Consider the following 14644-nt stretch of genomic DNA (forward strand, 5'->3'; position numbering starts at 1 on the left):
CATGATTCAGTGTTTTTGATTATACCGCAATAAAGAAAGGAAGACTTTATGCATGCCCCTGAAATCAACCGTGTAACTACAGCACTTATCCTCAAGAGAGAGGGTGAAAAATGTCAAATCAAGTCTCCCCGGAGGTGCTAAGACAAGTAAACAACACACAAGAAACAAAGTCACCTAGGGACACTTTCATAGCTCTTTCTTCTACGATCTGTCATGCCTCGTTTCTTGTCTCATCTCAGTGTTGCTTTGTTTCTCCTCCCTGTTGCACACTGAATCTGTCAAACGCTTTTAATCATGAAAGAGGCTCTCTCTTTATGAAATCTCTTGGGGGTTGGGACTATAAATGAGGTTTGAAACAAAAAAAAAACAAAAATAAACCCGAAATGTCAAATGGTAGATCTAGATTTTGTTTTTACTTCAGAATAAACAAATGTCTTAAACCCAAGTGCTGGAGAACAGGATCTGACAAGGTCAAGGGTTCAAAAGGTACTGCAGGGTAAAGGGTCAATATAAAACACAGTTTGAACGTCCTTGAAAGAGCAAATGTTACAAACTTTGAGTCTATGAAATATTTATTCACGTTAATCTAGTTTGAAAGGTTTCCTCAAAATGGGAAAAAGAATATCCAAAACAGTTTTCTGACATTAGAAATGCAGCAGTGTTAAACAAAAATGTAAAATAACAAAACAAACATAACTCAGCTGTTTTATTTCATGCATTACAAATTATTTTATCATTTTGACACTCAAAATTCTAACAGTCAGTGTTTGTTTTTCTCAAATCTCAGGTCTTGTATCTCACCACTATGACCTTGTTGTATATATAAACATTCCAAATCATACAAAATTTGCAGAAACTCACGTCTTGTCCGAGCCCCTCCCAGCGAGTATTGTTTGTCCTTTGTGGACTGGCTCCTGTACTAGAAGGCAGGCTTTATTCACCATATAGCGATCGACGATTGGCTCCTGTAGTAGTAGGGGGGCTTTATTGACCATATTGACCATTATGCTTTTCCCCATTCAGAAAGATACGAGTAACATGTAGTCTTTGCTACAGTTTAACAAATATTGCAACTATTGGACAACATAACATAAGCGAGATTGTAGTTGTTTAGATTGCAACTATGCAGTTCATTTATAAGGACAGTGCCTATTTTAAATATTTATAATTTCAAAGATATAGTGTGTCTGCATCCATCAGCCTGTCATACTGAGCAGAGCAAAGACGATTGACGGTCCGCCACAAAATGGCGACAGAGACCACATAATAAGTCCTGAGAGGAGAAAAACTTTAAACTACCAAATCATTATAAAACAGGTTAGTGACTTTATATGTTGTAGTGCTGTATTTATACCACAGTCTGGTAGTGTTTCTTGTAGTGTTTGCTTTGCTTGGGCTTTTTCAGGGTTAACTAATGTGATGTAGATTTTAACAGAGAAAAACTGGAAAATGTCTCTAGATTGATGGCAAAATCCTCTGTTTTTTCATCACTTTAGATATTATGCTAGAGCAATAATATCCTTTAAACTTCTTCTTATGAAGAGCCAAAAACCTAACTTGACTGAGGCTAGTGGGCTGAAAGTAAATATAGATGGGTAACTTCCTAGTTTATTTAATAATGTTTAGAAATGACTAGAAAGCATTTCTTCATATTAACTAATGCATTGTTTACATTTGATAATGAACTTATTACAATAAAAACAAAACAATCTCATTTAAAACAGAATTACACTAGATTTTGCCTTGATTTGCTTGCCAATGTCTTCTGCATAGTCCTCTATCTGTCATGTGACAATATTTAAATTTTAAAAAATCAAATTCATTTACAACATTTAATTAAATAAACATTTCATTTCAGTTTGCTTTTTTGTAGTGCAGCAATAAAACAAAGAAAAAAGGTTACATCACATTAGAAATGATGATGTCTGTGTTAAAGACGTTCGTCCCAACCCTCTCCATCATACTCACTTCTCCGCTCAAATGGGATGGTGGGCCAAATCAAAGGTTACAATGGGCCAACTTGGGCCATCTCTGCACTAGAGAATCCATTAAATACTAGCTCTAAAGTGATGATGTCAGCTGCAGATGTGAATAAATGGCAGAAGTAGTTCCTTATACAAAAAGTTTTGAAGACTCTTCGTGTTTGATTTTTTTGCACACAAGTATGCCATCAAACTGTTGTATAAATGCATAACACTAATAGCAGTTCGATATAGCTGTATATTGTCACTTTTTTATTTTTTATTTTTTGCACCAAATGTAATTTTGGAAAGTATAAAAATTTCTTTCTCTAGAGATTATTTTCAAATCTTAATGTTTTTAACACTTTTATGTGGGTTTTCAAGATTTTTGTTATTTCATTTTTCTAGTATTTAATATTCAAGTATTTGATTTGATAATGAAATATATTAATTTATCTTATTTCATTAATTTTTAAATACAGATAAACCTTGGTGGCGACGCAGTGGCGCAGTAGGTAGTGCTGTCTCCTTACAGCAAGAAGGTTGCTGGTTCGAGCCTAGGCAGCGTCAGTTAGCGTTTCTGTGTGGAGATTGCATGTTCTCCCTGCGTTTGCATGGGTTTTCTCCGGGTGCTCCGGTTCCCCCCACAGTCCAAAGACATGCGATACAGGTGAATTGGGTAGGCTAAATTGTCCGTAGTTTATGAATGTGTATGGATGTTTCCCAAAAATGGGTTGCAACTGGAAGGGCATCCGCTGCGCAAAAACATATGCTGGGTAAGTTGGCGGTTCATTCCGCTGTGGCGACCCCAGATTAATAAAGGGACTAAGCCGGAAAGAAAATGAATGAATAAACCTTGGTATATATTTTGTGCATCTCAAGAATTACACACAGAATGGACTAGATAGTGATACTACAAGTTCTCATGAAAAACAGGTAAATGAAGCAGGTTTTATGCAAACTACAAAGTCACAGTAGCAACTACAGAGAAGAATCGCCTTTAACCTCTAAATTGCTTATTGCTTTGCCACATAATTACACAAGAAATAAAGTGATTACTGTGATGTGATTACTAAGATATTGGACTTTCTGAGGTGAGTAATAATAAAACTACAGGATTAAAGCATTGTTTTGAATTAGCAGGGAAGGTAAGTGCCATCAGGAGGAGGTCAGTTTGAGTCTTACCTCACTGCAGGGATCTTCTTTGGGCTTATATTCCCACGTGTATCTGCTCATGGTTTTCTAAGGAGTGGGGTGGCGAGAGAGGATTACTCTAGTGACACACTTCTAATACTGCCTCATCATGCCCTCTCAATTAACCTCAGCCTCAGCATTATGTCCATTAGTGCGCATTTACATGGACAACAATAATCTAATTATTTACTTTTTTTCAGAATCAGTCAATAAAGTGTTTACTCAAGCTATTTTTTTTAAATATTCCTGTCAGTTTCCTATTTTACATGTTAAGTCCAATGCACACTGCTGCGATTTTTGCTTGTATTTTTCGATGTCCTTCAATGCTTTGTGACTAAACAAAGGCCACCAAATGTGATTGTGCACACCAATTATGCAAAATGGCAGGTGTAAAATTGTCATTTCTAAAAATAAGCATGCTTTGGGGATTTTTTTTGGGGTGGGTTTTTCACGTTGCTATACACTGGTCCACCAATAAGACTTTTCTTCATCGACGCTGCATTAAATCGATGCGACAGAGATTTAAAAATGTTAACATGAGGGAGTTTTTAACTGCAGATCAAATTGAATTTGATGGTGAGTTTTATTTCACTTTTTTAATGCTAAGTTTATTAAGCTCCATTTAACACCATGAGCCTCAAAAATACTATTTTTCTCATTTTTATGTAAATTCTGCAAGTGTAAAACCCTGGTGGAAAACAGGCCTACAGTATAGTTTGCTAACTGAGATTTGCATTAGCATGCGATCAACATTTGCTTTAACTTTAGGTCAAATATGCATCATCAGAAGTTCAGCAGTCAAAACACAGAGTGATATGTTGCACACAGGATTATTAATAAGCAAGCCCTAGGCAGTTTTTTTATCTTTATTTTTTATTAAAGCTTCAAAATACTGGTCTCTTTTGTCAAGTTTAATTATAGTTTAGGCTATATTTTAGGCTGTATTTTAACTCAACTGGGAAGAAAAAAAGTTTACTCTTGTGGCTCATATGAGACAACTCACTCACTCTAAAACAGCGTATTTCATTCATTCAGTCATGAAGGCTCTCAAAGCATGCGCCCTTGAACAAAATGTGTGGACAGTAGCAACACACACAACTCCAAAATGAGATACAGATTCAGATTTCCACATGAGGTTATTAATTAGCAAAAAATATAAATATTATGAACACAAACTTTAGGTGAGCAGTTTACATTGTAACCCTGCACTCAAAATTAATATTTTTTTTATTTGTTCAAACTATTTAAATAAAATGAGCTGAAACAACAATACTCTTGAGATTTCATTTCGACAATTACATATTTTTTCTGTTCAATCCACATAAATTTGTTAAAAGTGTTAAGTTAACTTAATCGATTTGTATTGGGACAACATAAACGAATTGCGTGGAACACTGCATTTTTAATAGTGTGTGTTCTAATACGCTAAGTAATGCATAGTGATAAGCAATTTGGCTGTTTGCACCAGACGAAACATGAGAGAAATTCAAAAACAGCCATTCAGAAGCACTGAATAGTGCACTTACTGCACTCCAACAAAATGGTAAGGTTTACAATCAAATTCATACATATTTAACCTCTTTAACATTATTGAATGTACATGCTGAATCATTACCTTTGTTGGCTTGCACTAAGCCACAGTTCTAAAATTCAATTTCAAATGGTTTATTTATTTATTTTATTTTATTTTTAAGATCTGAGGTGAACTATCGGCTGCTGCTTTCAGTAGTAAGGCAATAAATGTCATGCAAAATGGCATTCAAACACACATTATTAGCATTTAAAACTGAATAAAGCACATGAGGTGTACCTGAGTAGATGATTGCCCTCTTGTACAGCTACAAGAAATAGAAGCCGTTTCTAAAATATAATATTCAGGTGTTGGTTAGAACAAAAACTCCTTTTAATATGGAAAATATTCTAAATCTTGCTCCTGTTGATGTCATCAATCTGGCAACCTGCTTTATTTGTGTTTTAAACCAGGCATGCAATACAACGGGGTATCAAACTTACATACTGCATCTTTAACTTATTGAATCAATGCAGTATATGGCATGTTTATATTGTGAATATGACTTTAGCCGGACTAAGTTAATCAAACATTTCTATTCACATGGTCGATTAATTAGATTATTGTCTTAAAGGTATAGTTCACGCAAAAATAAAAAGTCTTCTATCATTTACTCAGTTCCAACTTTGTTGTTTTGTCCTTCAGTTAAAAGCAAAGGAAGATATTATGAAGAATTTTGGTCTTCCAAACTATGTTTTTTTGTATTATGCTTCCAACATTCTACTAAATATCATGTTTTGTGTTTAACAGAATAAAGAAACTCATAATGCTTGGAACCATTTGAGGATGAGTAAATTGTGAGTAAATATCAGAACAATGTTGTCCATGTAAATGTACTGAGTTTCACTGTGTCCTGTGCAAGAACAGGACTTAAACTGCACTTTAAGTACGGCTGTTTGAAAAACATTGCACTGATTGCCCAACCCCGCTTCACAACCACTAACTAATACGATCAGTATGTTTGAAACCACATGAAATAATACAGTTTCCGCAATGCTTCATGCAGCCTGCAGTACCTCACATGACCTCGGGAGCATGTGAGGTAATGACGACAATCACAGAAAAGAGACAGGGATGAAGAGAATTTCTCATTATGATGATAATGATGATGACAGTGGAAAAGTGTGATCTTCCACACATGAAGTGTGTCAAGAAAAGAAGAATATACCACCTAAATCGAGACAGGGTGAATAATTTATACCTCCAGTTCTCATGCATGGTGGAAAACAGAGGGGAAAGAAAGGAGAGGAAAAGTTACCTGACACACAATGTTATCATAGTAAGCCAAAGCACGAGCATGGGGGAGGTTAGTCGGGGTGTCACACAGTTTCCTTACGTTTGCCTGAGAGCCCTCTGCAACAGTGGACAGCGAGAAGTTATCAATGTGCTGCTCCGACTTTGGACGGTACTTACTGAAAGACAGAGAGAAAACAAGAAATGATTACATAGTAAAACGTATTGGGACAAACTTAATGTTGCCTTGAGAAAGAGTTGCCTGAATGTTTGAAACGCTGTAGTATGCTATATTTATTGTCATGGTCCTGACCTGACAGTTTTGTCTGTCCAGTCAGTGTTTAATGTTTGCTTGGTTGTCCTGTGCTTATTTACATTGCTGTGCCTTAATTTGTGTTGGCCATGTGTTCCTCTTGTCTTTCCTCCTCGTTTTCAAGTATCCCGCCCTCTCATTTAGACCTTGCTATCCTGATTGTTTTTACCTGTCTTTCGTGTGCTTTGTTCTGTATATTGTGCTGTCTTCTCATTTATTTGCTGGTTTGTTCCATGTGTGCTTGGCTTGTATCTTTACTGAGCTTTTTGTCTTGCCTGTTCTAGCTTGTAGTTTGTTTGTACAGTAGCTATTACTTTCTTTTGTTTGTTTCTAGTGTTTACTTAATTTTGTGTTCTAATCTTTATTTTGCTTTTATCCTTTGAACTATTTTTGTTCCATTTTGTTTTTCTATCAATCCCAGTCTTTTTAGTAGTTGATTTATTATTAGTTGTTGTTTAATTACTTATTAAGATTCTAGAAGTCTTTATTTCAGTTTGTTTTTTCAGATTGCCCAAGTCAGTCTAGTTCTCTTCTAGTATATACTGTATATTTGATTGTGTTATTTTAGATTTGGTTAGTTTTATTGTATATTATTGCTGCCCTGTTTTGTGTCTTATAATTTTCCAGTCCTATCCCATGTCCGGACCTCCCTGGCCTGCCAGTCTGGAGTTTACATGGCTTGCTCCAGGATCTAGCTCTGGTTTTGACTACTGTTGCTCCTACCCCTGGCTGGTTGTTTATTTTAGAACCATCTTGGGCCTGTTTCAGTGCTGTGGTTCAACCAACTTGGAGTTTAAACTTGAACTCTGAGTTGATTTACCAAGAGATTAAAATCTTTTCAGTTTCAGAATAGCGGATCTGAATTAGGTCAATCAACTTTGAGTAGACCAACTCAGAGTTAAGTGGCATCAGTGGTGTAAAGTGAATAATTACAAAATATTTAAATTACAGTATTTGAGTAGTTTTTCTCAGAAATTGTAATTTACTAAGTAGTTTAAAAAAATTACTTTTCCTTGAGTACATTTTTAGTGCAGTATCTGTACTTTTACTCCACTACTTTTCTTCAACCTGCAGTCACTACTTTAAAACTTTTTTTATGGGAATTAGGAAAATCAGTCCTGTAATTCCTGTCTAATCAAATCACACAAAGAAGGTAAATTGCATCATAATGAACTACCTCGAGACATGTGCACTTTACAATGCAGCAAACTGTTTGGAAGCATTAAAAGCATCCAAGAAGATGTTCAAAATCTTTACACACATTGTCCTAGAGACTGTTAAGATCAGGGATGCCCAAACACAGTCCTGGAGCGCCAATGTCCTCCAGATTTTAGCTCCAACTTGCCTTAACACACCTACACAGATGTTTCTAGAAAGCCTATTATGAGATTGATTAGCTAGCCCAGGTGCATCTAATTGGGCTTGGAACTAAACTTTGCAGCACACTGACCCTCCAGGACCGAGTATGGACACCCCTGGCTTAGATGCATGTTACTGATGAGACGATGATGTATATTTACAGTATGATGACCGAAACACCCTTAAACATTTTGTTTGGAAATGAAAATCGGGTTCACATCAGAACTCAATGTCAGCCCGATGTCAATGTCCAACGTCCAACCTAAAACCAACCAAATATCAATGTCTAATGTTGTTACAGCTTGACGTTGTGTCGACGTTACCACTATGATATCTATCAGACGTTGAATTTTGGTTGCCATAACTGATGAATAAATGTCAGTATTTGACATCAGTAGGATGTTGGTTTAAGATGTTGGCTCGACATTGGATTTTGGTCACTTTCTAACAACCTAAAATCCACCAAATATCAACGTCATTTGGTGTCATTATTGGACATCAAAATAATATTGTCCTTAGATGCTGACTAGACATTGAATTTTTGTCATCTGTAATCCAAACCTAAAACTAACCTAATATTAACGTCTTATGACATTGTGTGCCTGCTGGGCAATAACTAAATGCACTACAGAATGTAACGTTTACACACACATTTACAAATTACATGTAAATGCATCAACTTCTAATAGCATAATACTCACTACTCATGAGTACTTTTAAAAGGGCTACTTTTTACTCCTACTTTGACTACTATTTACAACAGGTATTTTTACTCTACTCACACTGCCTTTTTAGGCAAGTAATGGTACTTTTACTTAAGTATGCTTTTTCAGTACTCTTTCCGCCACTGAGTGGCACACTGCGACTAAAAGGCATTATCAATAGAGCACAGATAATACAAGTGACTATGGCAACATCTTCTAAAATAGATCACCATTTCTTTCTCCAGCTGAACTTGATCTGCTTATGCAAAATTATAGCAAATATGACCATATGTTTAAAAAGCAACACCACTGCATCAGTGAAACAGAGACAGTTAGCGTGGGAAAATAGCTCAAGTTAATGCGTAATTTTACATTTAAAGTATTTAAATATCAAAGTATAAAAAAATAAGTAATGTTATGTGTGACATTTATAAAATTTTTACACACGTTCCCACTTATACATGTTCAGTTTTAATAGATTTAAAACTGCACTTTTGTGTCTGCCTCTATTATAGATCAAGTGATAGAGGTTGATATGACATTAAGAATGTAAGCAGAACTAAACAATAGTTTTTTAGAAAGAATAATAATCCCGTTAATCTAGTAACAGTACATGTCCCTGTTGAAGGTCAGTCTATTTAAGCTAATTATTTATTTAAAAAGGACAAGGCATTCTTATATGTGACTTGTTCCTTGTGTGACTGAAATGTAGGCAATAGTTATGTTTCCATCCAAATATATTAATTAAATTTATGTGAAAATCTGGAATATAAAAGAGCATAAAAGATGTGCGAATAAAGCAGAGTTTCCACTCAACGAGTCTGAGAAAACAAAATCGTCATTTCCTGATTACTGGTGCCAAATATCAAAAGTAAAAACAGAATTTATTGCGGTAGAAGAAGCTGCGTCAATCTTTTCTTTACTTAATAAATGTACTTGCGCCTCAGAAGACAATGCTGACACAAAATGAACGCATGGGGTCGTTTGAAGCCATGAGACGTGGAGAACAGACGCTCTACATGCTCCAGAAGCTCTGGAGGTCATTAATAATATAATAACATTAATACTAAAACATAAGGCCTTTTAGAATAACCAAAACAACATTTAAGATGTATTACAATACGCTCAGCCTGCTGTGTTTGTCCATTCACACACATTTTCATCATCATATGATCTCTTATAACAAAATTATTTTTGATGCACATACTGTAATTTGTTCAGTAAAAGTGTTTCCATCATAGTTTAGGCGGATCTTTTCTACCGAATAAAAGTTAATCTTACTCTGTTATGCACATGTTTTTATGCATATTTTTAAAAGTTATGTACATCATGACATTTCCATCAACCGTTTTTATGCGCATCTCCAAAACGAGCATTAAAATCAGTGGGTGGAAACGTAAGGCTAAGGCGAGAAAAACCGCTTCGTCTTTAAAAAAGGGGAGGAGACTGACAGAAACTCAAAGTTTAGGGTATAAAAACGGCTCCTGAACAGGTTAGGTTTACAGAGTAAGTTACCACAGTACCTGACTCTAAGTTAAAGTTACCTCTCTTTCAGAAACAGGCTTTACTTACCCTGCTTTCTTTAGTTTAACAAACCTGCCGTTTTGAAACGGAAAACGCAGTTTCTCTCATTTCAGGGTTAAAATACTCTGAGTTTTCACTTAACCTCCTTTCTGAAATGGGCCCTTTGTCTCTACCACTGGCTTGCCTGTGTTGTTGCCCCTACCGTTTAGCCCTTGTCTGTCTTTTTGTGCCTTATTCTGTCAATAAACCCCTTTTTTGTATAGTTCATTGCTGCAACTGGGTCTGCTTTCTTGCAACCAACCGTGACATTTATACTTATACATGAAGTGAAAAGAAGGACAGATGAAATAAAGAAAAGAAGATGTGGTATATTTTTACCCCTGCTTTAATATATCGATTTAACACACTATGGTCCAATTAGTACTGCATGGATAGCATGGAAGATAAAACAGCCATGGCAACAACATTGGTGATTGGGTCTTTGCCTTTTACAAAGCTGCTCAGTGTATTTTTGCACAATAAAAGTATTTGATTATTGTTGCCTTTACCCTTTGAACTTAATAAAAATTAATTCATTTATTTTCCTTCAGCTTAGTCCTTTTATTCATCAGTGGTTGCCACAGCGAAATAAATCGCCAACTTATCCATCTTACACAGCAAATGCCCTTCTAGCTGCCACCCTACTCTGAAACACCCAATATACTCTCATATTCACACACACACTACGGCAAATTTAGTTTATTCAACTCACCTGTACAGCACAGCTTTGTACGATCGGTGAAACACAATCAAACATGCAAACTTCACACATGCCAACTGGCCTGGCCGGGACTCAAACCAGCGACCTTCTTGCTGTGAGGCAACAGTACTAACCGCTGAGACACCATGTCGCCCCATAAATAAACATGAAAAAGTTTGTGATCTATACCTTTTACTTTTTATGTTTAATTTGGTGAAGTTCATAATTAATGCACAGTTCTAAGGTCCGACCAAACTCTTGTGAAATCAAACAGGAGACAAGTCAGTCAGTTGAGTTCATAGTAACACCTCCTTTTACAGGGCTTCACAGTCTTTTATTGCATATGATTGAATTCATACTCAAAATAAACTTAAGTAATATTAAATACTTCCGTCAGCTGAAGAAGTTAAACCTTCCAAAGGAGCTGCTGAAACAGTTCTACACCTCCATCATTGAATCAGTCATCTGCACGTCAATAACTGTCTGGTTTAACTCAGCAGCCAAATCTGACCTTCGAAGACTTGGTCGAATACTTCGGACTGCTGAGCGAATCATTGGTACAACCCTCCCTATCTCTGAGAACTGTACTTATCCAGAGTGAGCAGAAGGGCAGCCAAAATCACTTTGGACCTCTCACACCCAGCACACTGCTTCTTTGAACTTTTACCTTATGGTCGACGTTACAAAGCACTGCGCACCAGAACAGTCCGACAAAGAAAGAGTTTCTTCCCTCAGGCAATTCATCTCATGAACACTTGATGACAGTTATTGTGGAACCAACATCTCTACTTGCTATACACTTTTTATACACACATATACTTATTTAACAACACTTTCCTTGCCAATTTGCATTTACCAGCTGCACATATAAAGTTGTATATAGTAATATACCTACTACATACACTTGCCAATTTATATACTTGCAATGACAACTTACTTCTTTTTTAAAATATATTTATTATCTGTTTTTGTTCTGTCTCTGTAATTCTGTTGCACTGTAGAAGCTCTGTCACGAAAACCAATTCCTCGTATGTGTGCATATACCTGGCAATAGAGTTCTTTCTGATTCTGAATACAAGATGATTATTCATTAATTCATTTTCCATTTTTATGCAACAGATGCCTCTCCAGCCGCAACCCAGTACTGGTAAACACCCATACACACTATGGACAATTTTTGTTTTACCCAATTCACCTATATATCTTTGGACTGTGGGGGAAACAAGAAGAAACAGCAAGAAGGCCGCTGGTTTGAGCCTCGGCTGGGTCAGTTGGCATTTCTGTGTGGAGTTTGCATGTTCTCCCTTATGTTTGCATGGGTTGCCTTCAGGTGCTCCGGTTTCCCCCACAGTCCAAAGACATGCAGTACAGGTGAACTGAATAAGCTAAATCGGCTGTAGTGTATGTGTGTATATGTAAGAGTGAAAGGGCATTCGCTGCGTAAAACACATACTGGATGAGTTGGCGGTTCATTCTGCTGTGGCGACCTCTGATGTGTTTACTTGTGTTATTTTTGACTAATATTTAAATTGTGTGATGATTCGAAACATTAAAGTGTGACAAATAATGCAAAAACAAACTCAGAAAGGGGGCTCACTTTTTCAAACCACTGTAGATGCTCTTAAAGCAAACATACCTGAGCAATAAGCCATAAAATGTCGATTCCATGAGGTCTTTGACCCCTAAACTGTCACCATCCCACAGGAGAGATGATTTTCAGTGCATTTAAAAAGAAAATTTAATCCAGAATTATAGCTTATGCACACAAATGTGCTGGAGCAGATGCTCCTCCTGGACAGTAAAAACTTACACTCCCTTTCCACTGTTGTCATCTTATATTCTTCACTATGCTCGCTTCCCTTTATCTCTTCCACTTCTTTGCACTCCATCTCACCCCTCTCTTGGACTGTTTAAATGCCTTTGGCTGCACAGTATATAGGTCACTCTCTCTCTCTCTCTTGTGTTGCACAGTCAGATTGGCCTACTTTCAGCAAAGAAGGGTGATATCATTGTGTTCAAAGCCTTTGTTAACACTGTACATTTTATTGTAATCCAAAAAGTACTACTAAATGCATGCTAATGTATCAGCTCACCTCGGGTAACATTAAAACAGTCAAATGTGAAACTAAAGTCCAGCATGTGTCGTCAGTCGTGTGTTTATGTGTGAGTTTCACCTGTGCTTGCGAAGACGTCTGTTTTCAGTCTTAAGCACATGCAGCCTCTTGGAGAAAAACACTATAACCATGAAGAGGAGAAGCAACATGATGGTGGCTCCACCCACGGCTATACACATCACTTGGAAATCTGAAATGACTGATTCACACCTGGAGCCCTTGTTCCAGATATACTCCTGAATGTTGCACCTATACAAACCAGAGAGACAGACGTTAGACAATTTTTTATTCGAACTTTATATTAAATAAATATATATAAAACAAAGAAAGAATGCGTTTTCACAAACATTTTAAGCAGCAACAATAAGAAATGTTTCTTGACCACCAAATTTGCATTTTAGAACTTTTTCTGAAAGATCAATTGACTGATGACTTTCCTGTCATCACTGGAATAAACTGAATATTTAAAAAAAAAAGAATTATATCAATATATAAATAATACTCATTTACATTTTATTATGGTCACAATATTTTTCACCTTAAACAGGACTGTATATAACATCCTTCATAAAACAATAGTATTGCTTATCGATAGTGTTGCTGAACGATATCAAGACTTTCAGAAAAAGAAAAAAAAATTTGAGACTGAAAATGGCAGCTAGAATAGTCAAATTTATTGTCTCTCATGGACACTATGTTATATTCATTTTGTAAATTAAAACTGAAGAAATAAAAGATTTAAACGAAAATGGAAGTATTTACAAAAAAAAAATCTGGTCAAGAATTTTGTGAAAAAACTGAAATAAAACAGTTTCAATAAAAACTCAGGTAACTACTGATAATAAAAGTTCAGATAACTACTTCTCAAATGGTTAATATTTTTTGAAATTGCGTTTTTTATTTTCAAATCTTTGGGCTTTTAATTCAATACTTATGAACCAAAGGAAATATGAACAAACAAAGAAAAACCCATAAACAATACAATTCAACAATATCAAATAAAAACATAAAATGTAATATATAATGTAATATTAAATACACACTAACACACACATATGATATTTGATAATTGTATATAATGTTATATGTTAAAATTTCTCATATTTCAACAATAAAAACAGCTTTAGTACTATAAGGAGTGTGCATGTTTATAAATGATCAATTAAGGTGTTATCTAATGGTGTTTAATTTTTTTTTTTTTTCGACATTTAAACAAACTGGCCATGACAAACACATCTTTCTCTGAAGACGGAAGTATCTTTGTTCACTGGTTCACACTGTGTGTTGTGTGGCCTGCTGACCCATTTATTGTTATAGTGATTCTACTGCAAGGTTAGACTCCTGCAAAGCTGCACAGCTGGACAGATGGCCCAGTCAAGGTCATGCATGTGCTCCTCTATTTGTGCGGTCCAAGAGAGAGTAAGTAGTATTAAGCTCTGCTCATTTACAATATTTTAAATGTGCTGCCATAATTATATTGTCTGAAGTGTATATTTGAAGATAATATATTAGCCAATAATATATTAGCCAATACAGTTTGTTGTTTAAAAGCTCAATATACCAATAGTAATAGGACAAAAATCTGATGGCAATGTTGTAAAATAAACTTTTAGACACCAGATTATAAGTTACATTATCTGGTTTTACTCTGCCAGAATAATAAAGTCAAATAAAATGCATAGGTAATAGAAATGTGATATGATGGCAGTCAAAAACAAAACACAAACCATGTACAATCAACAGTCTACGGGTAACATTTGTAGTGAGTGAAAAAAATCCATAATACATTACTGCAATACTGTGTATATAGGCCATGCTTACTCATTGGGTCAAAGAGATCAATTTTAAACTGTATATGGTCCATTACTAACTATCCATCCTTTAAATGTAAGCCATTGGTTAGTCTACATGCTTTGGCTATGCATATCTACCA

The 14644-nt window shown here is 35.7% G+C and overlaps 1 protein-coding gene across 18 annotated transcripts in view; it reads right to left on the reverse strand.

Moving 5' to 3' along the window:
* Nucleotides 1-14644, reverse strand: part of cspg5b (chondroitin sulfate proteoglycan 5b) — a 59661-nt gene that overhangs the window by 16637 nt on the left and 28380 nt on the right. For 3 of the 18 annotated variants that reach the window (XR_015515994.2, XM_087294583.2, XM_087294586.2), the window contains exons 3-5: nt 12772-12960; nt 6062-6137; nt 3147-3203 (exon numbers count right to left, since the gene is read on the reverse strand). Coding sequence is in view for 9 of the 18 variants with exons in the window: in XM_087294583.2 (XP_087150709.2) it covers nt 3147-3203; nt 6062-6137; nt 12772-12960 (322 nt within the window). In the remaining 9 variants the exon portion in view is untranslated. 18 annotated transcript variants of the gene reach the window in all.

This window comes from Danio rerio, chromosome 19, assembly GCF_052040795.2.
Source record: "Danio rerio strain M-AB ecotype USA chromosome 19, GRCz13ab, whole genome shotgun sequence".
NCBI classification, from domain to species: Eukaryota; Metazoa; Chordata; class Actinopteri; order Cypriniformes; family Danionidae; genus Danio; species Danio rerio.